At 40.9% G+C, this 24,114-nt stretch overlaps 1 protein-coding gene across 1 annotated transcript in view; it reads right to left on the bottom strand.

Moving 5' to 3' along the window:
- Positions 1 to 268: 268 nt before the first annotated feature.
- Positions 269 to 24,114, bottom strand: part of pds5b (PDS5 cohesin associated factor B) — a 29,419-nt gene continuing 5,573 nt past the window's right edge. Inside the window, exons 2-35 of the mRNA XM_023416611.2 lie at positions 23,194 to 23,321; positions 22,220 to 22,423; positions 21,813 to 21,899; positions 18,355 to 18,452; positions 17,242 to 17,368; positions 16,802 to 16,882; positions 15,937 to 16,077; positions 14,992 to 15,107; positions 14,408 to 14,502; positions 14,050 to 14,195; positions 12,806 to 12,957; positions 10,719 to 10,832; positions 10,360 to 10,441; positions 10,200 to 10,248; positions 9,852 to 9,991; positions 9,298 to 9,413; positions 9,054 to 9,159; positions 8,408 to 8,568; positions 8,111 to 8,234; positions 7,577 to 7,735; positions 7,409 to 7,477; positions 7,067 to 7,203; positions 6,695 to 6,818; positions 6,277 to 6,481; positions 5,458 to 5,572; positions 5,109 to 5,241; positions 4,903 to 5,022; positions 4,351 to 4,413; positions 4,101 to 4,246; positions 3,720 to 3,792; positions 2,324 to 2,742; positions 2,101 to 2,181; positions 1,285 to 1,381; positions 269 to 1,147 (exon numbers count right to left, since the gene is read on the bottom strand). Of these exons, the coding sequence (XP_023272379.1) occupies positions 1,115 to 1,147; positions 1,285 to 1,381; positions 2,101 to 2,181; positions 2,324 to 2,742; positions 3,720 to 3,792; positions 4,101 to 4,246; positions 4,351 to 4,413; positions 4,903 to 5,022; positions 5,109 to 5,241; positions 5,458 to 5,572; positions 6,277 to 6,481; positions 6,695 to 6,818; positions 7,067 to 7,203; positions 7,409 to 7,477; positions 7,577 to 7,735; positions 8,111 to 8,234; positions 8,408 to 8,568; positions 9,054 to 9,159; positions 9,298 to 9,413; positions 9,852 to 9,991; positions 10,200 to 10,248; positions 10,360 to 10,441; positions 10,719 to 10,832; positions 12,806 to 12,957; positions 14,050 to 14,195; positions 14,408 to 14,502; positions 14,992 to 15,107; positions 15,937 to 16,077; positions 16,802 to 16,882; positions 17,242 to 17,368; positions 18,355 to 18,452; positions 21,813 to 21,899; positions 22,220 to 22,423; positions 23,194 to 23,301 (4,221 nt within the window). The 5' untranslated portion in view covers positions 23,302 to 23,321 and the 3' untranslated portion in view covers positions 269 to 1,114. The remainder of the gene's footprint in view (positions 1,148 to 1,284; positions 1,382 to 2,100; positions 2,182 to 2,323; positions 2,743 to 3,719; positions 3,793 to 4,100; positions 4,247 to 4,350; positions 4,414 to 4,902; positions 5,023 to 5,108; positions 5,242 to 5,457; positions 5,573 to 6,276; positions 6,482 to 6,694; positions 6,819 to 7,066; positions 7,204 to 7,408; positions 7,478 to 7,576; positions 7,736 to 8,110; positions 8,235 to 8,407; positions 8,569 to 9,053; positions 9,160 to 9,297; positions 9,414 to 9,851; positions 9,992 to 10,199; positions 10,249 to 10,359; positions 10,442 to 10,718; positions 10,833 to 12,805; positions 12,958 to 14,049; positions 14,196 to 14,407; positions 14,503 to 14,991; positions 15,108 to 15,936; positions 16,078 to 16,801; positions 16,883 to 17,241; positions 17,369 to 18,354; positions 18,453 to 21,812; positions 21,900 to 22,219; positions 22,424 to 23,193; positions 23,322 to 24,114) is intronic.

Genomic DNA, 24,114 nt, shown 5'->3' with positions numbered 1-24,114 from the left:
AGGGGTGGATAAAGCCAACGCTATAAAAAACAGACCCATTTGAGATGTTTTGAAAAAAAATGTTACCTTTTCACAGTGATTCCATTTCCAGCACAAACAGACTCAAAACTAATCTCATCTGACTCGAAAGACTGAATTGTAGATGGATTTGTGACACTACTCGACAGTGTCCTGCCTGATCTGCCTTACACCAGCTGATTATGTTGACAAGGACGAGTGAACAGCTTCATCCAGGACTTCAAAGTGAAATAAAGAGAGATGGAGCATGTCAGGTTTTATAGAGAATTATATTGATACAACGGAGGATCTGACTGGGTGGATGTGAAGCCAAGTTAATCAGCAGTGACAAAACACTACAACCACAGCTGCTCGTGATTTCTGTCTACCAGTAAATACAAACCTAAAAAAGGAAACGCACACTACAATCTTCCCCAGAGGCAACTCTACGTTTGGACAGGTTTCTGACATTTTTTTTAATTTTTCAGTACATAGTAAAAAAAAAAAAAAAAAAAAAAAAAAAAAAAAAAAAGGTATTAATATACAGAGCTGTAAACAAAAAAACGCATGTTTTCTTTTTAAGTAAAATGACACAATTAACACCACAAAAAAAGATAATGGTTAATCTCTTTCCGTTTTTAAAAGTGGGACGCGGGGGGGGGGAATTGATAAGCAATACTGCTTTATGGGAGCACTTTATTAATAATAATAATAATAATTATATTGGTGGGTAAAGGCTTTACAGCATCCCCCCAGTCAGCATCAAACACAACAACAGAACATGAAACAGACATAAGAGACTATTTACAAGAGAGTGATCTTTTTTTTTTTGTTTGTTTTTCTGTTAAAATTATTTCTACTTAATGTGGCGAACATCATCACAATGCAACACAATGCAACAAACCACAGCTGATGATACGGATGTACGGATGTAGTGTGCATGTGGTATATGCAAGTGTGTGAATTTGTGTAACAGTAGGGAGCGTCGGCGTATGAAAAGTTTAAAAAGTTCAATGTCCATATTTTCCTTTCCTACGTCAATCCTCCACGACTTCAGAGTAGACACGGGATCTTCTTTTGTCCTCCATCGTTTTTTTTGTTGTTTTATTTTTTTAGCTCATCTTCTTCGTCCGGCTGCCTTCTTGCGACCCTGGGGAGAAAACAAACAAACAAAAAAACAAAACAAAAACAAGTTGAGTGAAAACTCCTGCACCACTCCTCTCTCTATGACTTCAGTTAGTCTAGACCAGGAATTCCCACAAATGATTCACATAAAACTTTCTGTACCTTCGGCGTTGGCTCGTCCTCCTGCTCCTCCTCTTCTTCTTCATCTTCTTCCTCAGATTCATCTTTAGCAGCAGCTGCCTTCGATCGCCCACCACGCCTGGATGACAAAGAGGGAATACACACTGGATGAGAATTCAGAATGCAACAAGGCAAGTCAGTAGATGTAGAAACATGAGGAAAACAGCACCACCACCCACATGGGCGCACAGCTGCAGCCTGGCTCAACACAGAATTTCTCTGTTTTTTTTGTGTCAGAACATCACCCACCAGGTGCCAAATGGAGGATACAACGCTGCTTTAAAACTTTATCTGTCATCTATCAAACAACTGCATTCTGTGCTGGTGTGGCAACATACGAGGTTGAATTCACAACAAACCTGTCATCATTTGCACAAAAGGAGACGTTTGTAACTTTTTAAATAGATATAACTCAAATCTAACATTTTAGACTCACATTTGACCTTAACATACCCTCAACTTCACTGTAGTTATTTGACCAAAAGTAGTATCATTACCTGAGACAGGAGTAGGAAAAAGGTTTATTTTTGAACTGATGAAATCAGTGCTTTGAGATAAAAATGTCTCCAACTTACAAAAAATTTTTCTGGAGCTTTCAAATCTGGAAAGTTTCCAGGAAGTGAACCCATGTGGTAAGAAGCTTTTCTCAAGAAAACAATTATTTTATTTTAATTTAACCAGACAGTGGCAGGTGGAAAAAAAAAAAACAATCTCCCAACACTCTCACTATGATGTAGCGATGTGTCCCGGAGTTTATGTTAAAACCTTGGAGGGTCACAAAGTTATTGAGCATCTTACACTGGTTTCTTGGCAGGTGGCTGAGCTGATTTGGGTGGACGTCCTCTCCTCTTCTGCGGTGTGGACTCTGCTGACTCCGGGCTGTCGAATGAGGGCCAAGTGCAAACACCAGAATCACAAATTAATCTTGCTGACAGAGATAATCAGTGCCAACAGCAGGGGTTATTAGTAATCCAACTCCTCTGTATGTACTTCAAAGCGGGCGTTTTTCTCTGTTTCTTACCCTTGTGATCGCCGCGGTGTCCTGACTTGCCTTCCTCCCTTGGTCTTCACCTCCATATTTTCACTGCTCCTGTCGTCCTCTTCTTCCTCATCCTCTGCTTCCTCCTCACCCCTTTCCTCTTCCTCTTCCTCCTCCTCCTCATCGTCCTCTGGTGGGGGAGCTGCCTTCTTTCGCCCCCTCTTCCCCTTGGAAGGCGTGTCCTGACTGGCGGCAGCGGATTTCGGAGGCCGGCCCCTGCGTCCTTTTTTTGGCGGGCTGTTCTGTTCATCCTCCGGCCGATTGTCTTCGTCCCACTGGTCCTCGGACTCGGCAGCTGTGGTCGTGTTGGCTGCTGCCTTCTTGCGTCCGCGCTTTGGCTTGCTGTCCTGGTCGTCAGTAGAGGTCACGCCCCGTTTGCGACCGCGAGGCTTTTCAATATCCTGTAAAAGAGAGGACAAATGATTGATGGGTGGTTGACAGTCTTCCTGCTGCAGCCTGTGTGAATAATGTTTTTATAATGATGTCAGAGCCCTTCTGGTTTCCACAATTGTTTTGCTTCTTATGAATCTAATTCAATGAATGCGATAAACAAGTTGGAACTTCCTTGTAAATACAACAATATTCCTAGAGAACAACTGCCATGTATGAACAGTTCATATTTTTAGACAGAACAGATTGTTGTTGTTAACTTTTTGGAGAAGAAAGCTAAACTGTTGATGCAGAACAAAACACAGACCAAAGGTGATGCAACAGGTCTGACGGCAGTTATTAATGATAGCTTGCACAACGTTTACTTGCAAATCCAATCTTGACTTAAATCCAGCTGGTGTTTGCACAGCAGAATCAAAACACAGGGACACGCGAGTTTATGACTGGCAACTCTTTACTGGAGCACAGCAACACGCCTGTTTCTACTTGTCCTAAGCTACTGTGTCATTTCACATCATGTTTTTTGTTTACTCGTGCAATCACACTATAGAGCAGATTAGGAAAAATTTTCATTATTCATAATAGCTTAGTTTTACAAATTTGCTATTAAGATCAGGTTTTATACAAAAGCCATTTCATTTTTGCCTTTTTCTCCTACTGGTGTCACAGGTACTCTTCTGAAAACTAAATTAAACTAATAAGAAGGAAATCAAGCTTCAATTCTTACAAACAGAGTCATGTAAATACGACGAATAAATATTCTAATGATCTTTCCGACTGGGGAGAGGAACATTTTCAACACGATTATGGCTGAGAGATTCTGACAACCTCAGATATCCCTGACATTTTCATACTGACTGCTGGAGATCTCAGATCATTAGTCATTTAGATATAATGACCACACAGATGTTCATCTTCACTCTCATTCACTCTCTCAGGAGCCATCACACAGTACATATTATATCAGGACATAAAGAACTTTAAATACCTTGTCAGTGCTGTCTGCTCTCTTTAGGCTGATGTCCTCGTTTTCACTGTGATCCATTTCCGTGCTGTCATGCCTGAAACATAATGATTATAATTTATTACCATTTCACATACGGAAAACAGAAATGCAACTCAAGGTGGAAAAAGTGACAAGATACAAAAGCCATGACTTTCTGTTGTCCTGAGCAGCCTATGAGCATACATCAGTGACCTTCCCTCTCTGTGCTGTGAGGCAGTTTGCTATCTTTATGTTCCAGAGAAGTTTCTATGTCGGTTCACAGATCAGAATCAGATTTCTTTCTAGACAGCTCTTCAAGAGGGTAAAGGCTTGCTGACATCAGGGTTTGCGCACTTGTGTTCATGGGCATTAAATGTTTTCTACCTGGTCTTGCTGCGCTGTGGGGATCCTGGGTTGGACGAGGAGTCATCATTGCTGGCTGTCTCCATACGAGAAGCTTTGCTCTGGAGCTGTTTCCCCGCCGTCGACAGCGGCTTGTTTACTGCACCCAAAACGTTAGCCGACTTAGGCTTGAGGAGGGAGGAGATGACAAGAGTTGAGCTGGATTTGTTCCGTACAACAAAACACAGAAGTGAAAAGCAACATTACCATTTCAGATGTTGACTGAACTTACCTTTCCTGGTGTGAAGAATGACTTCATCTCTGGTGGGAGATAATTTTTTGTGTTGCTGAAATTCTGAAACAGAGAGCAATTTTGTGTCAGAGAGCGTTTGCATTGACAGAACAACAACAATTACCAAAAACCACGTCAAACACAAGCTGAGGATTATGAGATTTGGTTTGGACCTGCCAAACAATGTCATTAGTCAACATTTGTGGCAGCTATGCTAATAATTCCTCTAAAAAAACAAAACCCATGTTGACACAAAAAACTGAGGTGCAGACACTAAAAAACCAAGCAACTACCAGTGACCACAACCAGGAAAACACAACTGTGCATCTGTGTTCATCTTTTAATTAATACTTTTGTATGTGCACCTGTCAAAGAGGTGCATATTCATTCATACCTGCGACACTCATGTGCATCTTGACCCGTCATTTACACAGTCAAAGAAAAGAAAATTTTTGCATGTTTCATTTGAAGCTCAGCTATTAATAAACAAACATAAAAGACGCTGCTCTGTTTCAGATTTTCTGGTAGATGTGTTGGGGTGCATCCACCAACCTTGTCGGGTTTGGTGAAGAAGCGTGAGGGCAGCACAGGGTCTTTTGGGGACTCGAGGCTGTAGGTGGTGCTCTTTGACATGATAATGTGCATGGCTACGTCACACACCGTGTAGAGTTTCTGTACAGGGAAGACACAAAACTCTGGTCAGCAGGATGGTACTCTGGATGGCAAATATATTCAGTGTGCATGACTTGCAGATGTACCTCGTTGGTTTTGGGATCGGTGGGGGCCTGGGCATCCTTCGTCTGTTTGATATTTTCCACCATTTTCCTTATGAAGGCGTGGCTGTTGTTCTCATTCTTGGCCATGATAATTTCAAGAACAAACCACAGAGCCCTGACGAGGAGGGGAGGTTTAACATCAGCATTCAGGACTTTGAATTTTAGCAATCACTTTTTTTGTTTAGCATTTCCGTGGCCATAAACCTTAAAATTCAGTAGATACTGCAGATGCAATCAATAAGTAATGACAATAATAAAATAATAATATCACAAAATAATCACTGTGTTTCAGTGCTTAGCGTTTTTATTGCCAAGATAGTACTTTACTTACTCTTTAATTTCTTTGAGCTGCTCGATGTCTTGTACTTTGACGTAGTCTGGGTCATGTGCCAGCAGGTGGATGGTGTAGGGCACCACATACTCCGGCAGCAGAGAGAACAGCTTGTCTGTTGGTGCACACAAGATAAATATTACAATGTTACCTCATAGCAACAGTGCTAATGATTACAGCCACATGCACTGAGGTGGAGTGCAAGTAAAGCAAACGGTCTTATTAAATCCTTTCCCCCTGACCGGTTTCTTTTTCATTTCCTCTTTATTGTCTTATCACTTCATTTTATCCCCTCACAAATATTCTGTTTTTAGATACAGTACTGTGTAAATGTTTTAGACACTTTACATGTTTGGATTCTTATCCATTATACAATCCTGCCACAGATGGTCTGGCCCCTGCAAAAACATGATCTGAACATCAGTCAGTCTGGGATTACATGAAGAGACAGAAGACATCGAGACAGCCTAAATCTGCACCAGAACTGAGGCAGATCCTCTGAGATGCCTCGAACAACCTACCTGCTCAGTTCCTTGACAAACTTTGTGCAAGTGAAGCTGGAAGAATTGGTGCTTTTAAAAAAGGCAAAAGGTGGTCACAGCAGATGTCGATTGTTCTCTCTTTACTTTGTATGTTGATTTTTGAAAGCAATCTCACTTCACTTTTAGTGCCTAAAGCTTTTTCACAGTAATGTACTGCTGTAGAAGTTACAAATTTCATGCCACCGACTTTTGGCAGCTGATTTAAAAAAAAAAAAAAAAAAAAAAAAAAAAAACAACCTCTACACTCATTTTATTTCAAAATGTTCAGTTTCTTTACCGCTGATGGCAGCATGCTGTTTGAGGTACTCTCGGCGTATGTTGACGTTTTTCACCAGGCACTGGCGAGCGTGAGCCCTCCTCTCCTTAACAGGGTCCTTGGCACACAAAGCGAACACTGCCATGTATTCCAGAGGCAGACGGAGGCGACACAGGCCGCGATGGAGCTTCTGGGAAAAACACTGCCGCACCTGGTAGCACTCATCCTACAGAGCACAGAGGAAAGACGCACAGAAAACAGTGAGTATGATTACAAGGAAGAGACAGACAGTGAAATGGTTTAGAGAATTATAGGGGATGGAACGCAGAGATGGGGTAGAGCTGGATGCGGAGGGGAAATGCATCATTTCAAAACAATATAAATCAAAACCATAAAACAAAAAATTTTGCATAAAAATAGGATACGCAGTGCTTCTTACATTGATGACGAGAGCACACAGCTGATATTGCTCCAGCGTGATTATTTCGTGATAGCAGGGTTCCTGTGCCAGCTTCAGCAGGGCGCACGCCGCTGCCAGCCGCAGCCTCGACATGTCTGGTTTACTGGGGGATGAGGAGAAGGAGACAGAGGACATAACAGTAAACAAGGATTTCTTTATATAACTGAAAATGTATTCATGATGAAAGCCAAAAAATTCCCTAGGGTCCGCAATGCCCGTGAAAATCCAGCAGTTCGCTGAAAATGACACGATTATAATGTGGAGACAAAGCTTCCTCTAAGCCGCTCAAGAGGCTGACACACAAAGGACTTCGGGTTTGCCTAATAAAGAAGAATAGGCTTTGTCATTTACCCCATCCTGCCCTGTTCAGTTAGGTCGCCATCACTGTGTAGAATAGCAGTCAGCATCCTCAGGGTGGAGTTGCCCGACTTGCTCTGGTTGTTCTTCACCCCTAGTAACCACCTCACCATCAGCTTAATACCTTGGATCTGAACAGAGGAGGATGGAAATCAAAGATCATTTTCAGGGCATCACCATTACAGTATTGAGAATAAGGAAAGATATGTCCTCATTTACTTGTTAAGGTAAATAAATAAAGCAAAGATTATGATACAAAGATCACAAAGACACAGCAGCAGCAGACTGAACAGGTGACACAATTTTAAAAGAGACGGACAAGAGTTCACCGCTGACCTTGGCCAGAGTCTCCGGAGACACTTCGTCATCAGGAACCCAAAGTTTGGTCGTCTTCTTGCCTGGGATCTACAGAAGAAAAAAAACACATAAAAGCCTTACTTCACATGATACTGATCTCAGAACTGTGATGAACAGATTTTGGACTTGTTTTCTATATATGTGTACCCGATCGTTCATGAGCAGATCCTTCACGATGAAGTTGGCGACTAGAGATTTGAGCGGTGCAGCAAACTGTTCCGGGGCCAGCTGGGCCAGGTGACCCAGGGTTGTCAGCGGAGTGATGAGCTGCTCCAGGTTAGCGGGGTCCAGGCCTTTGTGCAGAGGCTGGAGAAACACAAATGACATAACATTTAAATCGACTGATCACGGTCCACCAGTTGATCTGCATGTCAAGGTCGGACAGACACTGATTCAGATACATGAGTGTTTCATTATTTCATTTTGTTGATATACTTTATATACTGTACATGAAGTGAATACTGAGTTCCCCTCAGGGTGATCTATCTTTACATTTTCCACATACTTTATGCACAATATAATCTGATTCTCTACATCGAAAGAAGCGGGAGCACAACAAAAGGAAAGGCTTTGCACAGTTTGTCAAAACAGGAGACACATGATTTGTTGATAGTGATTTACAAGTTTGTTTATTTCATGTGTTAAAAAAAGTATAAAGACACAAAGATGGGACTGACTGACCTCAAATATCTGGGCGAAGTGTGTGTCTCTGTTGCTGAACATGGCGTTGATGCAGTGGATGGCATACTTGGCCTGACGAGGGGGGCCTCTCTTGGCTTTGGCCTGCAGTACCGGCAGTAAAACACTTGGGGGAGCAGGCAGGAGAGCACAATTAGAAACCCAGCAGAAAGTAATGTCATAAGTCAGTCAGATACATAAAGTGATTTGTATGAATGATCTAAAACTTAAGTGTGACTGCATACGTTCTGCGGTAAGCTAGAGAATGAATGACAGCCTCAATCGGGCAAAGAAACGTACGATTTGATGTGAGGGAAACTCTCTTCCATCTTGCTGCCAGTGTTCTTGAAGATCTGCAGCGCGGCCTCGGCCACCTTCTCGTCATCCATCTTCAGACATCCCAGCAGAGACTCAAACGTCTCTGCGGAGTGGAATGACACCGGATGTGTGAATGATAGCACCTGTGGGAAATGAACAACAAAGGATCAAACATCTGGACAACATCTGATGAATAATGTTCAACACTTTTTTACTAAATCATCTTAAAAAAAGTGGCTAAACACGAACTCTCTGACAAGATGTGATAAATGATCATGCCATCATTATTAATGTGACAAATGTGTTTGCATCAGTATAATGGCTGCTGCTGCTGCCAGCCCCACCTCCAGGGTGAAACTGCAGGAGGGGCATTATCCATCACCGAATGTTCATTTTTTCCCCTGGTTGTTATTCCACAATCATTTCATTTAACACGAGCAGCGTAAAATACTATATTTAGGCCTCAATTCATATCGACACCAGCAGCAGCACAACTGATATGAGTATCATAATTTAGCTTGTTTTGTTAAATGTAGCACCAACAAGAGATAATGAAATGATTTACTTATTCATCGTCACAGTTTGTAGATAGACAGAGATGTCATTTGGTTTTATCACTGGATTTTACCTTCAGTAGTTCCAGTCCTGCTCTGATGGCCTCGTCAGTGGGAACGCCCTCCTCCTCATCATCAGCTGTTCCGTCTATAGATTTGTTCACCTGTTTTATCAAAGCACTGAGAGATGACAGAAGAGATGAAGAGAGAGGAAAGGTCAATTACTGCACAGTTGAATCAAATGTCACTGATATGTGTCATCTTTGTATTGCGTTGTATTATATATAATATACTCAGTGTAAAATGTTGAAAGATTACCTGATGGACTCTGTGTCGATGTGAACAGGAGCGATTCTCTCCAGCAGGAACTTGACCATTTCCAAGAATGGATTGCTGGGCTGTTTGGGACTGCCGAGCTTTTTAGTGATGTCTCGCTGAAAGGGTGATGGACAAATAATGAAAATAATTATTAATTAAAAATAATTATCCCGAAATGCAGAAAAACTGACTGACTATCCCTCAGTCAGATGGAGGGTTTCTCAGTTATTTAATTGTGTAAATCTCACACCTGTTAAGTACTTTTGGGCCTTGTTAGTACTATAGAACTGTAAATACTTCACTGCAATTTAATTCTCAACAGCATCAACTACAAAAATAAACATTAAAAAGGAATTTAAGATTAGCCCTTTTTTACACTAGTGCTTCAGTACAATATATCCATTTGAGACTGAAACCCTTTCTGAGTCAAACAAATTTCAGGCTACAAAATCTTTAAGCCTATCAATTAAAATAAAGACAAATCCAGTGTGGGGATGAGAGCATTTCAATGACAGGGCACTGCACTGCACTCAAACAGAAACGTCAGTACTCACCACACAGACTTCAGCTTGCTTGCAGGAGCATGTGGGACTGACTAAGGTTTCCAACTGATCTCGAATTCGCTCGTCATCATCCAGGACCTGAGCCAGCTTCTTGACGAAGTCCTGAGCCTTGCCCGGGTCTGGCAGGTTCCCTATGGACAGACAAAGTTAAAAGATGATGTCAACATGGAAAAGATATAACAGGCTGGTGAGGTCATTTCATTAGAAATTTTGTTAATTGTCTTTTCCCACCTAAACAAAATGGGAGATGTATAAGATGGTAATTAAAACCACTAGATACAAGTTTTGTGAAACAAATGCAGCTTGTTGAACTCATGTCATGTGTGCGAGGTCTCTTACTTGTGATCACCATGACTTTGGCAAATACGGCTTTGCTGGACGCTTCAGACTACAACAAATAGATAAACAACAACAACAAATGTTTAGAAACATGCGGACAGGGTATATTAACTCATCAGCTTGCTTTTAAATGTGTGTAGTGGGCTTCGGTCAGAGTTACCTTGGGTTTTTTGATCAAGTCCAGAAGGTCTTTGACATGGTGTCTCAGCAGATTCTGGCACTTCCACATCTCATTCAGAGCTCTGAGAGCCACAGAGGAGGAGGAGGATACAAAGGTCAGAGACAAACAAATGTGGAGGGGGTACAAAAATAATACAGTAGCAGCACAAAATAAAGCCCTTCCTTTCACTTTTCCTCCCCAACAGTTCAAAGTTGGGTTATTTTAAGATGAATGGATCATTATTTTGTTTTCCAAATCTTCACATTTCTACAAAACAAAGAGGAATGAAAATGCCTTGTTCTTTCTTTCTGCTGTCTTGATCTCATACAGAAATGTGTGTGAGAATGACGAAAACTTACTTGACAGCATTTGTGTCCAGGGTGGCATACAGGTAATATAGACACTTCATCCTCTCAGAGGTTTCCAGGTTGTGAGGAACCATGTACTGGGCAAAAACTCGCTCCACCAGCAACCTGTGCACACGGAGGGAAACATTTAAGGAGACATTTAGATTAAATATAATATCCTCAGAAATTGTTGGCCTTGTTTTTATTGTCTTTTAAATGCAAGTTTACCGTCATCTAAGTGTCCTATTTTCAAGGTATTTCCATGCATCTGTAAAGCACTTTGAATTGCCTTGTGTATGAATGGTAATGCATAAATCAACTTGATTTACTGTGCCCTCCTTAAAGGGTCTGAGCTGACGGGCCCTGATAATCATTAACCGAACACCAGACATATTTAATAGGATATATATACAACAGGGACCAAAATGAAGGAGACCTCGGACAAAGTTCATTCACAAAAAAAATTAAATAAATAATTAAATAAATAAACAAACAAACAAACAAACAAACTTTCTAGGTCCTCTGTTGATTTCTGACAGATATTTATGCATGAATGAGATCAAAGTCGCTCACTGGCAGTTTCTAACCAAAATATCAGAGATTATCTAATTAAATAGACTGACATGATTTCTCCTCAGAGCAGGAAAGATCTCAGATTTTCAAACCTCCCAAATAAAAGCAGGACATTTTTAGACACTTAATAATCTTTATGAACCCCATCGTAAGAAACAAGGGAATACACTCTTGGGTCCCTCCTACCTCTCCCTTCCCCTTGCCATATTTGGACTGGCTGTGAGGCATACCAGGACAAATCTCGGTGGGCACAGAGTTTTTACTTGTGTTCTCTGTGGAACTTTCATTTGGTGTGTGCATGAGTGTGCTGTGTGTGTGTTCTGGGTCCGGGCTCACTGGCAACTCACAACTACATTCGAGCTAACATTAGCTTGAATAAATCTAACCTCAGCACAGGGCAGTTGTTGACATGTTGCCAAACCTGCGAGGATTGGGGAATAATGTCATCTACACAGGTTTACCTTGCAGTATCATTATCTAACTGGTAGGATGTTTCTTCAGTTATTGTTAGACTGATGATGACGATCTTACACCCAGTCAGAGAGACAGGGTAGATGTAGCAGTGATGCAGAGGATGAGCCACGAGAGGTTGAGGAACACGAAGGAGAGCAGATACAGCAGAAGCATCGATAGCTGAATTTGAGGAGAGTGTGGAGGAATGTCGCTGCGACACCGGTTTGAAGCTTATGACCAGTTACTTCGTCATCCTGTCATGTTGGACTTAGTTCAGACTGGATGCAACAGTAACTCACTATTGCCTCCTGAGCTGGTATTATGAGACAGGGCAGGCCAGAACTAGCTAGTTACTTCAGTATATACAGTTTATCTCTGCAACACAATAAATATAGATATCTGTGTCAAAACTGTTATCTCTTCACATTCTGTTGATAATCATAGTAAATGTTTTAATGTGTTCAACTAAAAATACTTACATATTGCTCCATTATGGGAGACTTTGCTGAGCATGCACAACTATTTCACTGCTGCCCTGCTTCACTTCCATAAACTTACACACATTCACATACTCAGGAACTGCCTGTTACAATACAGACTTTCCTGTTGGCAGCTGAGCAGCCACCCTGCAGCAGAGTGACTCAAAGATTAACTACAGCCTTAAACTCTCTCACGCAGTTAGTTCTGAGACCATCGCTTTGTGGACTTGTTGTGTGTTATGTCATTTAGCTTTTTTGCAGAGGTGCCGACTTTGCCTCACCGTGGCTCATCGACTTGACATTTCACAGAATGACTTTCAATAAACCCCTGAGAGTTACTGCAAGCTCTCCATGTTTTGCATGTCGAGGTGGAAAAACAATAACACCCTAAATTTTGCCGTTCAAAGCGAAGTGAGTGATGACTCAAGGATCTCACTAAGAGTCTAAACAGCATCTTTTTTGTAAACAGAAGACTTTAATGTGCTACCTTATAAACACTTCCCCCCAGGTCAGAAACATTGGATTAAAATTCATGATGGTGTTTTGATTTTCTTATATTTCTAATATAAGAGACAGGAGCACATGCACACAAACCTGTCATCGATGCTGTTCTGGTAGTAGATATGGAGCAGCTTGTCTTTGATCCAGGAAATCTGTTTCGAGGCCTCCCTCCCTCCCTCTCCCTGCAGCGAGTACTTCCTGTAGATAGATGCCAGGCCCATCATGGCTTCCTTACGTACACGCCACTGATGGAGGACAAGAAAAGATAAACGGAGAGACATGGCCAATTATGACAACTAGTTAAATCAGACCTTTATGAGATGCTTCAGAGACTGTAGTCCCAAAAAGAAAAAAAAAAACTGTCATACAGCTGGGGCAGAGCGATAGAAATTATATAAACACCGACTGTGATAGAAATTTAAAAATACTGTTGATAAGCTATAATATTATTTGAAAAACAAACAAAAAAAACTGATCATGTCAGAGCAACAAAGTTATTTCTTGCCAAACATATTACAGTCCTTCAGGAATGAACAGCTGTCTTTCCCAGATAAGCACAGTGGTGTTGGCTGAGTTAGCTAAATACACCACACTCTGCTGTTTTGCTTTCAGAAGTTGGATAGTTAGACAAGACAGACGAGTGCTCCCTCAAAGGAAAGGAAACTTCATGCGTCTGCACAGGAAGCAACAGCAACCTTAAACATCAAGAGCTGTTGTGGATATCGAGGTGACAACAGGTCGGTGGTGTAGAGATACGTTGGTTACTTGAAGCCCCGTTTGGCCTCAGAGTGGATGAAACAGTCCCACACGTCTAGGCTAAAGCTACCTCAATTCCCATATGCAACAGACAGGTGATGTAGGTGATGTAATGCAATGTAATCTAAGCTGAAAATGTGCCAACAAAGAAGGGAATACCATTAACTACATACCTCGCCTTAAGCTTCACCATCTAATAAAGCAGACAGAGTGCAAGCACTTACGCTCACCTGTAATTAGACCCACGCCCTGTAACAAGCAGTGGAGGCTCTCGGAGAGGCATCCCAGCAACAAACTGTAACATAACTATCTGCTTCCTCCTAATCAATAGACACCTCACACTTTCTAATGTGTTTTTTGTGCTGACAGTTATTAAAAGTGAGCAATTTTAATTTTAACTATTGCTGGTCATTTTTCAGGTTGGTGTTATACGAGGGAATCTTCCAGCGCAACAGAAAATCGTGACTTCATAATTCAGACTGTAATAAATGATAAAGTTTCTTGCCATATCATCCAGACCTATGACAACACATTGAAAACATACAAACACTTTCAAACATACACACAATTTGTCCACTTACTCTCTTGTCCAAGGTCCTCTCCTTTACAAAATTGAGCAATGCATCATTGACTAGAGACAAGTCTTTCTTGGCAGCAGTTACTATAGAAACAATGACATCATGGCGGATGGCTTCCTCTGGGTCATGTGATCTGACCCTCAAGTATTCTGGGAGAGAAAACAGGAACAAATGAGTGGGATGTGAGAGAACCGGCCACCTCTAATACAAAGAAAATACCAGGCAACTGCTTCTCATTTCATCTAAATTACAGATTGTCAGACTCTCAAGTGATTGCGGTGGGTTTCATGCTGATTCATTTCTCATCACACAAGAGCAGGTTTCCCCCAAAATATATGCAGTTCATTTTCAGCTGATTTACCTGTGAGGTCTTTGGCCAGGTCTGGGTGGTTCATGAGACAGTGACTGGCAAACTTAACACACTCCAGTCTGATAGGCACATGGATGTCATTGAACCTTTAGGAAAAAGAAATGTTACTGTCAGCAGCTCTGTGAGGTGACATACACACACAATCATCCAGGCAAACACTAAATTTGGCCTCCTGAGAAGCAGTATGTGTGTGTAGCAAATATACACTAGGTTATTTAAAGCTTTGTAATGCAAAAAGGCATAAACAAAGAGCCAATCTGACGAAACAAGCTAATTCCAAACTAAATATGGCAAAAATAATTTCTGAAACTACCAAGAAGTGTGTGTTAGACAAATTATGACGAGGCAATTGACTGTTAAAAGACCATGAACACAAACTAATTAGGCAACGCAAATGTGATTATGGTGTGAGACTACAAACACTGGATTGTATAACAACAACAACTCTATCTTGTATTATGCAAGAGCGAATCACCTCCAAAGAGAAACTAACTGCATGTTCTGCACTGATTTTCAACTCTGAAAGACTTTTTACAAGGATCTGCAGATGCCATTGCCACAACACTAAAACCCACCTGCCCAGGTAACACTGCCAGAGTGGTTTGTTCTGTGCAGCCAGCTCAGAGTCCTTGGCTCCAAACATCTTAGCCAGCAGCTTCACCACCTGCAGCCTCTCGTCATTATCATTACTCTGCAGAGACAGAGGGACCAAGAGCGACAAAGAGAGAAATGATGCACAGAGTTTGGCTGTGTCGATTGGACAGACGTGCCAAGTCATTTACATTAACTTCATTGCAAACATCACTGTTTTCATAACACACGAAGGCAGCAGTTTCTTTGCTATCAATCTTTTTTTTTTTTTTTTTTAGAATGAGTTGCGAAGAAGAGGACACAGCAGAGACAATGGGAGGGGAAGACAAAGGAGGACAAGAGTCGGGAAAAGGGAAGGACTGAGGATGAAAGGAAGAGAAAGAAAAGCAGTATGGGGAGAAAGGAGAGATAAAGATGAAAAGAGCGAGGGTGAGAGAGAATGAGCGAGCATGAGAGACACAGAGAGATTGTGTAGTCTGTGGGGGAGAGATTTTATCGCAGCTATTATTTTGAGGAGACAGCAGTGATCTACACTCCCTCTGAACAGTTAATGAGCGTTATCCATCAGCAGGGCGCCTTTATGAGACACTGCAGAGGCAACATTATGCTGACTGGCTGGCTTTATCTTTCTAATATGAATCAACAAACCTGCAGAGAAAGAGAAAATGTGCAGTTCTGTGGGTAATGGGTCAGAGAATTTGGATTTTTAGTCTGGTGTGTGGATAAACTCATAATACCAACATTAGCATAAAGATGCTGCAGCTTCCATCCCCTTAACTTCCATTAATACTGCAACAAAACATAATAGTAATGATAATGTCATTTATCTGACAAATATCATAAATGCAGTAAGTTGTGTCTCAATAAAACTTAAAAATCCACAAAGCAGTTTGGCTTCAATATTGAACTGAAAAGGTGTTTTTCTATACCTTGAGTTTAAACTCCAGCTGTGGCAGCACAGAGAGCAGCAGGTGACTGTCGATGTTGTAGAGCTCCAAGATGAGGTCAAACACATGTTCAGACAGATCACTGACGGAGGTCTTCCCCAGCATCAGCACCTGGTTGAAGAACTGATGAAGAAGACAGAGAGGGAGGAATAACGCTTACTGATCCTTCCACGGCTTTGCAACTCAAACTGTGACTTTTCTGATGTTTGGCTCTTTTTTCATTTCATTCTTTAAGTCTCTGCATGAAACAGATTTAGAGACAGGTGTAGGCCTCATCTGTGCAGAGGTCAAAGGTCAGGCACAGAACAGCATCTTTGGAGCAGGTAGGTGTGCAGTGTTTTCCTCAAGCACCTCTGCTCTGCATGAACCTGGGTCCACCAACTGTGGGACAATCTCTAAACCGACTATTTCACCCTATTCCAGCAGCCTCAATTAAATCTGAATGTATGACACTGAAGTTGCATGTATACAATGTGAGCCAAAGTATAAATATTTGGATGCATCAAATGTCTTATGTTCAACAGCTGATTTTAATGTCCACCATATCACTTAGCTTCATCATTTGCTTAGATAGGAGTCTCTTGCAGTGCCAAGGCATTTCCACCATGGCTGGCCCTTGTTCAAATACTCTGGCAGTGTTAGTATCATGCTCTTCCCATTAGGACACCTGAGACAAAGTCTGAGGCTACAGAGTTCACCATTCAGTTCCAACAATAACTGTTATAACTGGGAAAAGTATCATTTCTCAATTTATGACTATTACAGGATGAACATAACTGCAAGGTATCCGGTGTTTATGGAAGAAAAAATATTCATAAACAAGAGTGTGTCATGGATTTAGTCTTACGTTGGTGATGTAAGGCTCAATGGCCTGAGCAGTCCTCTTCAGCAGAGCTTTCGCCAGGTCATAAGCTTGTTTATTCAAATTCTAGACAGACAGAAAAACAAGTGGTGAGTAAAACAGCAGGACAGAGAACATGTTCAGACAGATGTCTGGATGACAAAAACTACATATAACGTGAAAAATAATAGTGCAGTCCACCGTTTCTTGTTTTTGCACTCAGAAGAATCCCATTAGGAGGATAGTAGCAGACGCAGATGTGAAGCTGCTTTACCTCTTCTCACCTGCAGGTGTCTCATTGAATTACAGGGTATGGAAAACGATTTTGGCTTCAGTCTCCGGGTGATATCAACTCACTTCAGATTGTCCCTTACTAAGCTGTTTCTACTTATATATCAATATTCACGTTGGGACTGTGTGTGTGTTTATACACAACGTGCACATACCTTGTGTGCTGGCACCAGATTGACCAACACTGTGTCCAACAGCTCCTGCGATACAGTGTCACCCTCACAGATGATGGAACTCATCAGGTCCACCATATGCATGTGCACCTTCTGGTTATGTCCGTTGCTAGGGAAACAGGAAACAAAGCAAAAAGGGTCAGAAGTCAAGGAAGGCATCACTGCATAATTTAAAATGTAATATCCAACACTGGTTCCTTTGAGGCAAATATTCCTAGGTATTTTTTTGTGTGTGTGCGTCATGTGTTCTGAGTGAAGAATCTGAGATGTGTGCACCATGGCTGAGATGTACTTTGCTGGCAGCAGGTGGTTTTGCAGGGATTCATGTTGTCCACTTGCTGGATTTCTCATTTTGAAAACAATCTGGCCGCACAAACTGTCAACGAGACTGTAATGCACTGACCACGTACGGGGTGGGTCTGCTTGCTCACAATGATCTGCATTATAGTGGGAGGTAAAGCGTATTACCTGGATTTGTATCTCAGCAACTGCTGTCCTCAATGCTGCCAGGCATTACTAGTCTCATTAGCTCCCATTCACTGAATGTGTCACTTGTACAAGCTCGCACAAACACACACACACACACACACACACACACACACACACACACACAAGGGCTGCATTCCCCTACACCTTCTCGCTCACTGCAAACATTTCAAATGGAAGGCTCTTTAGAGATTCTTCCTATATAAAAGAGTATTGTGGTGGCAAAACCTTGAGACACACACTCTCACAATTTTGTTCAAATGGCAAAGAGCCAACTTCTGTACTGCAGAATTCAGCCCTCAAGGTTGTGTTGAGCAGAGTGAAATTGAGAGGGGGAAGTGGAAAGGAGAGGGGTGGGGTGGGGGTGGGGGGGCAATCAAAGAGAAACAACCAGCCTGCTACTGTGCTGTTTCATGATGTAGCAGCGGAGACAGACTGAGGTGTTAAGAGAGGGCCACACGGGCTCATTTCTGTTATTGAGGGTTGGGCAGCCAAGAACAGGAGGGAATGTGGAAAAATATAAGCTGGGCCCACAGAATACAACATGATGAAAATGGACACACAAATATTAACAAACACACTGGGGTGAGCGTTGATAAAACAACTTACTTGATGACCTGGAAGAGTGTTCTGTAAAGCTGGGTGAATATCTCATTGCTGTCTTCAAGCTCAAAGCAAATATTGTAGGACTTCACCCAAGCTATGTTCTGAACAATGAGAGAGGAGGCAGGACGTTAGTGACAATGCAATTTACAATGCAGATGCAATCTAGGAAGGTGAAAGAAGAGTGTGGTAAGGGGAGTGAAGGACAGCCATGTTTGCTTAGTGGTTGACTTTCAATAACAATCTGCCAAAAACCAAATCAAACTCATTTCCATTCAAACCTGCAATACCTGATTTTTCTTCTTCTTTTTTTTTTTTTGAACAGTTGGGGATTAGCAGAGATAAGTTGTGTACACAACACTAACATTAAAGTTGATATGGAAAACTTGTTAGAAAACAGTTGCTTATTTGCACATCCAGCAGTTACTAAGCAACATTATCATTCAGAGTCATCAGGTGTGTTTGTGGCCACCTGGCGAACACAAGTCCAATATCCACTATCCTTTAGCTCTGTTTTTGGTCTCTACCAACCCCTGAGGGAAATATCTGGCTCTTTATCTGCTAAATGCTCCACTATGTTCACCAACTAGTTGCCAACTTTGTCTGTCTGCTTTTCAGGGCGGACGGGTAATGTACAGCACTGAAAACACAAAACAGTAAGGTTGCGGGCCAGACGGATAAACAATACGGTGAAAGCTTCGTAAAGCTGGGGGGGGGGCACAGACTCAGACGCTGATTCTCTGTAGGTTCATCATTATAAACGACACCTCTCCCATTACGCACACACACTATCATTTGAGTCATTTTTATGACTTTAGATGAAGCAGTGTTAAGAAGTTCTGTTTGCATCCATTACATTGTTTGTTTCCATACAGATGTCAAACTGTTAGCGATTAATTGAGGTTTCTATTCAGTGTTAAATTAAAAAACTTCATCTTATATACCCCATCATGCCTACTGTAGTTAATAATTTTGAGTGTAACACAATTAACATCATTAAAATTGCTAGTTGGATTTCCTCCATCTCATAATTACTTCCTATTGTCCAATTATGCTGCGTTAATAGCACCGGCTTTCCAATCAAATTCTTAATAACAGACTTGCAAACAAAAGATATTAACTTCAAATTAGACTAAACCTGCCCTTCGATTTCATCGGGAAATTGGCTCTTTGTGCAAATTCACACAAATGAATCAAAAGTACGTCAACAAACTAAAACACACAAGCAAGAAGACTGAAAAACAAACCAACCCATTATTGATGATCCTTAAAATAATGGGTGATTGAGGCTAATAAAGTTTGAAGGCATCAAACATTATTTTATGATCTGTTTCGACTTAGTGGAGTTCAGTTAGAGTCTACTCAATGTAATGAAGGAAATTACAAACAAAACAGCCAGATTGCTGCAGATATAAACACGTTTCCTTTAAGCTTCTGCTGCACAGCGAGAGAGAGTGCATGTCATTCTATCAAGACTGCTTCCTCCTCCGTGTCTCTCCACTCGCCTTCCACATTATTTATTTAACACGATATGGTTACATAAGATCTTCAATACGCAGAGGTCAAATACTATGAAAAATTCAAATTCAAAGGGATGAAATATAATAAGGGACAGTGCTTCTATACAAAGAATGAGCCACAGGGTCAACAAGCCATACACCAACTGAAGTCCTACACAGGTTAAGTTGTTTACATTAACTTTGTGAGTAAATATCCCTGATGAAATTAAAAACTATTAAATAAAACATCAGTCCAGTCTTTTATGGCCTATATACAGTGTATTTCTTCTAATACAGGGAGACAATTATTAATCAAGGCCTTCAAAATTTCCATCATTCGTGCAAGTGTACTGAGACTTTTACATACCAAAACAACCTGTTACAAATTGCATCCAACCCAGAACCAGGTGGCTTCACCCACAGGGGTATTTCATAAAGATTACCAGTCAAGCCAGGCTAAGTTTTGATAAGTTGGGTTTACATTACCATGGAACTTATCCTTCATGTTTAAGATTAACCGTCAGCTCATGCTTAATAATCCCCGGCACAGAAAATTACTCTATTGTAATAATAATTTGTTTCAGATATAATCTATTTAAAAAGCCACCCACTTCTTTAAATGTTCACACTCAGTGTATGTGGGCTGAAGGCTTCAAGTTTCTACATCATACCTGTCCAAATTGCATATTCGACCACAACAGACTTTCCCTTTTCAGCTAAATGTGAACCAGCCTTCTAGTATTAAACTATATCTTTCTTTAATACAGTCTGGTGTTTATATGTGCTAACACATTTAATCGAAACAGCTGTGTAACCTGTGCAAAAGTTATGAATACTGCATCAAGTAATCAGGTTAAATCGTTTACATAGTACAATTTATTCTTTAATTAATTTATGAAAAGGTTTAAACTTGCCCTCTGAAACCGATATAAATTTGTCAGTTTGGATCCGTTTATTCTGACTGAGGTGTATATATGGAGAGCATTTTATTCCATTTGGACATTTAAACCATTTATAATCAGATTATTAAGCTCCACATAAACGTACCTAGTCATGCTCAAACATGTAAATGAAGTAACAAGGAAAACAAATTTTTAAGTGGAAGGGGACTTCAAGACAGGCTTCAATAAGCCCTGCTTTTCTGAGTCTTCTTCATTAAACATTACTCAGTGCAGCAGCTCATTCAGATTGGGTTACGATAGTCAGCTCCAAATTGGCCAACTACTCAGATTTCCAAGTCCAACGCTACCAAATCTCTTATCAAACCTTTTATCTCTCGAAGTTTTTTTAAATTTTTTATTAGCAATGAGCCATGGAGAAAACATTTGGGTAGGCGGCTTCTTATTTTACCCAGCGCTGACTGTTTCACTAAGTATCATGGCAAGTATCACTGGTGGCAGACTGTATTAGCTGTCACAAATTACTCTGTCACATCCTCTACAAGAGAAAGTGGACTGTTTTTGAAGTTCTCTTCCTCAGATGAATCAGATCACATCACAGCATTTTCAAGAAAATCTCTCAGTAAACTTTTATGAATGTAATATTAATATTTTAAGCTCATGAACTTAATAGTAGTATAATAGTAATAGTACTCCAGCATTTGGATCAAATCACTGGTGGAAAAAAAGCAGGGTACAAAGTGGGCTACGGCGGTTACTTCAATGTGTTCACATTTAATCAACACTTAAAACCTTCCACTTCTCATTGTGTTTTCACTTTGTAGCTACAGGTTGTCAGTACTCATTAGGCTGCCACCCGAAAAAGTTTCTTCCCTCTCAGCCAACAAAAGGGGATTAGAGATGTTTTAGTTACTTGTAACTGTAGATACTTGACAATGTTAAAGGATTAGATGAGGGATTCTAAAGGATTCAGATTCAATCAGCAGATTCAAAACTGTATTTGAATTCAATGAAATGTGATCAAACTTCCACCCTGCCACTGATCCATACACACACAGTCACACACCTCAAGCAGGTAGAAGTATCTGTTGAACTGAGCGCTTTTGGTGTCCTCAAGTCCTTTGAGCTGTCTGGTGATGAACATGAAAATGTCCTGGAGACAAGAAAGAAACACAAACAATGAATGCCAATTTGTTTCTGTCTGACAAAAAGCTTGTGTTTAGAAGCTCTGTAAAAAAGGTGGGAGTCATGTCAAGTCTCCAGCCAAATGCCGAACAAGTTTCAAGCCAACTTACACAAAAGTTGGCAAATGAAAATGCAATACAGTTCATCAGTTTCTGTTACATGAATACTCCAACAAGGAAAAGCAAGAAGGTTATGTAATTGAAATAGTGAGCAATTCTAATGAATCGGAGTGATGTAATTTTGCAGTATTTAGTTTCATGTGCTCGAGCAAAATCTTCTTCACTGTACCTTGAGTTTGTCTGGGGAGGTGTAAGGCGCCTCTGGGGCGTAAATCCTGAATATGTCTGCTAGACAGCAGGCCACTAGCAAGCGCACATCCTTGTCTGGGTGTTTGAGGAAAAAGTCTGAGGCCAGGTGGAGCGCTAGGTTCAGGTACAGCTCCTTCTCTTCCTCAGAGTCTTGGTCCATGTCCATGAAGGTCTTCACAACCATCTGGAGGAGCAGAGAGGGATATTAAATGGGGAGAGCAGGTGCCAGAGATTAGTGCTGTAGTTCTCAAACTTTTTCTGGCACATTCCACCTTAAGAAGACCAAAAAGTTCACTCCCCCTAAACTGACATTTTTCTTATCAACATGGCTGGGACGATATGGTTATCTCCCGATTTGATACTATCACCATACTTGGGTGCCGATTCAATGTGAATAGTGATTTTTATTCTACTACTCTACTCTTTTTTGAAGACTTGACCATGGGAAAAGTTGAATCATATACTTCTAGAAACTATATGTATATCAAGAGTCATATTTCCAAAAACATCAGCCAATTTAAGTTTAATTTCAGCACTATCATTGCTATAAACCCCTTAGCTACGTCTTTGTTTCACTCCATATTTTTCCCCAGGTCGTCCACGCTCCCCGTGCAGTGACCCATCCCCGAGTTTGAGTGCCGCTATTTTAGTGGCCGGGTTGGCTGATTAGCTCGTCTGTTCATCTAACTTAGGTGTACCATCAATGTAAGACAATGAAGTTTAAAATCCCTCCATAGCTTTCAGTTTGTTCTGTTGCACCATGCAAAGACAAAAACGACTTAAAAAAAAAAAAAAAATTATTTCATTAATTTATCAGTGATCATTAATTCTGGTGATTTACAAATAGGTAAGATCAATATGAATCAAAACAAAAACATCTCAATTTTTAAATCTTAAAATAAAACTTAAATATCACTACTAATAATTGAAGCAGAACAGGATAAAGACACTGACCTTGAGCCTGCGGACCATTTCCTCTTTGGAGATTTTATCAGAGATCTCCTTGACCCCCGGAGGGTAGGTCACCTTCCCGTCTGTGGCTCGAGCTTTAGAGTGAGCCATCCTCTTTAGCTCTTCACTGCCTGAGGAGAGAAAGAATAATGTTTGTAATTCCACCACCTGAGAGAAAGAAAGAAGGTGAGACAGAACAGAAACAGGTGTGAAAAGCTTGAAAGAACTGCTGTGCCTCAACCAAAAAATAAATAAAAATTTTAAAAAAGCATGTTGTTAACTTTGTGGAACCCAAGGCAAATCTTTTTAATACTTCAAAAGAAGTTTGCAATACAGCAACCTCTGAAATATTCAGCAAGGTATTCACAGCACAGTAATAGCTTTATACGAGTACGTAATTTCTGTATGCCGAGAGCAATCTTTTCATTGTGAGCTACTGCTATCATCATGTTCCACTTTTCATTACCATGGCCACTAGCATGTCAAGGATTACACACAATTCATGTTTGAGGCATTCGCATGATAAAAAATGTGCGCATTACTCACGGCCAGATATATAATCATGCTGCACTTCACACTGCTATTTGGCAATGGCTTCTAAACTGACCTGTCTCACCGCACCAATGCTTTTTGTCCATTAAAAGGCATTTAAAAAGGCAAATATGTCCACCCACAAATATGACTTCATTTTTACTCCTACATCTCTTTTTGTCAGACAAACTAAAGCCTGACTCATAGTTCATGAATATACAAGAGTCGACATGGTGAACTACAGTATAGTAGGGGTGCATAAAACGTCAGCATTTAATACAGCAATGTATTAATTACAGCAACGAGGTTTGAAGTCAAGGGTTCTCCCAAGGAGCTCTGAGTGTAACAGAGGGAAGTGTGCTGAACGGAGTCTGATATTTTGCAACTGATAAC

This window comes from Seriola lalandi, unplaced genomic scaffold (genome assembly GCF_002814215.2).
Source record: "Seriola lalandi dorsalis isolate HSWRI2012SDOR001 ecotype SW California unplaced genomic scaffold, Sedor1 jcf7180002054567, whole genome shotgun sequence".
NCBI classification, from domain to species: Eukaryota; Metazoa; Chordata; class Actinopteri; order Carangiformes; family Carangidae; genus Seriola; species Seriola lalandi.
Note: the sequence above shows the minus strand (reverse complement) of the source record. Positions and strands in the feature narration are given on the sequence as shown.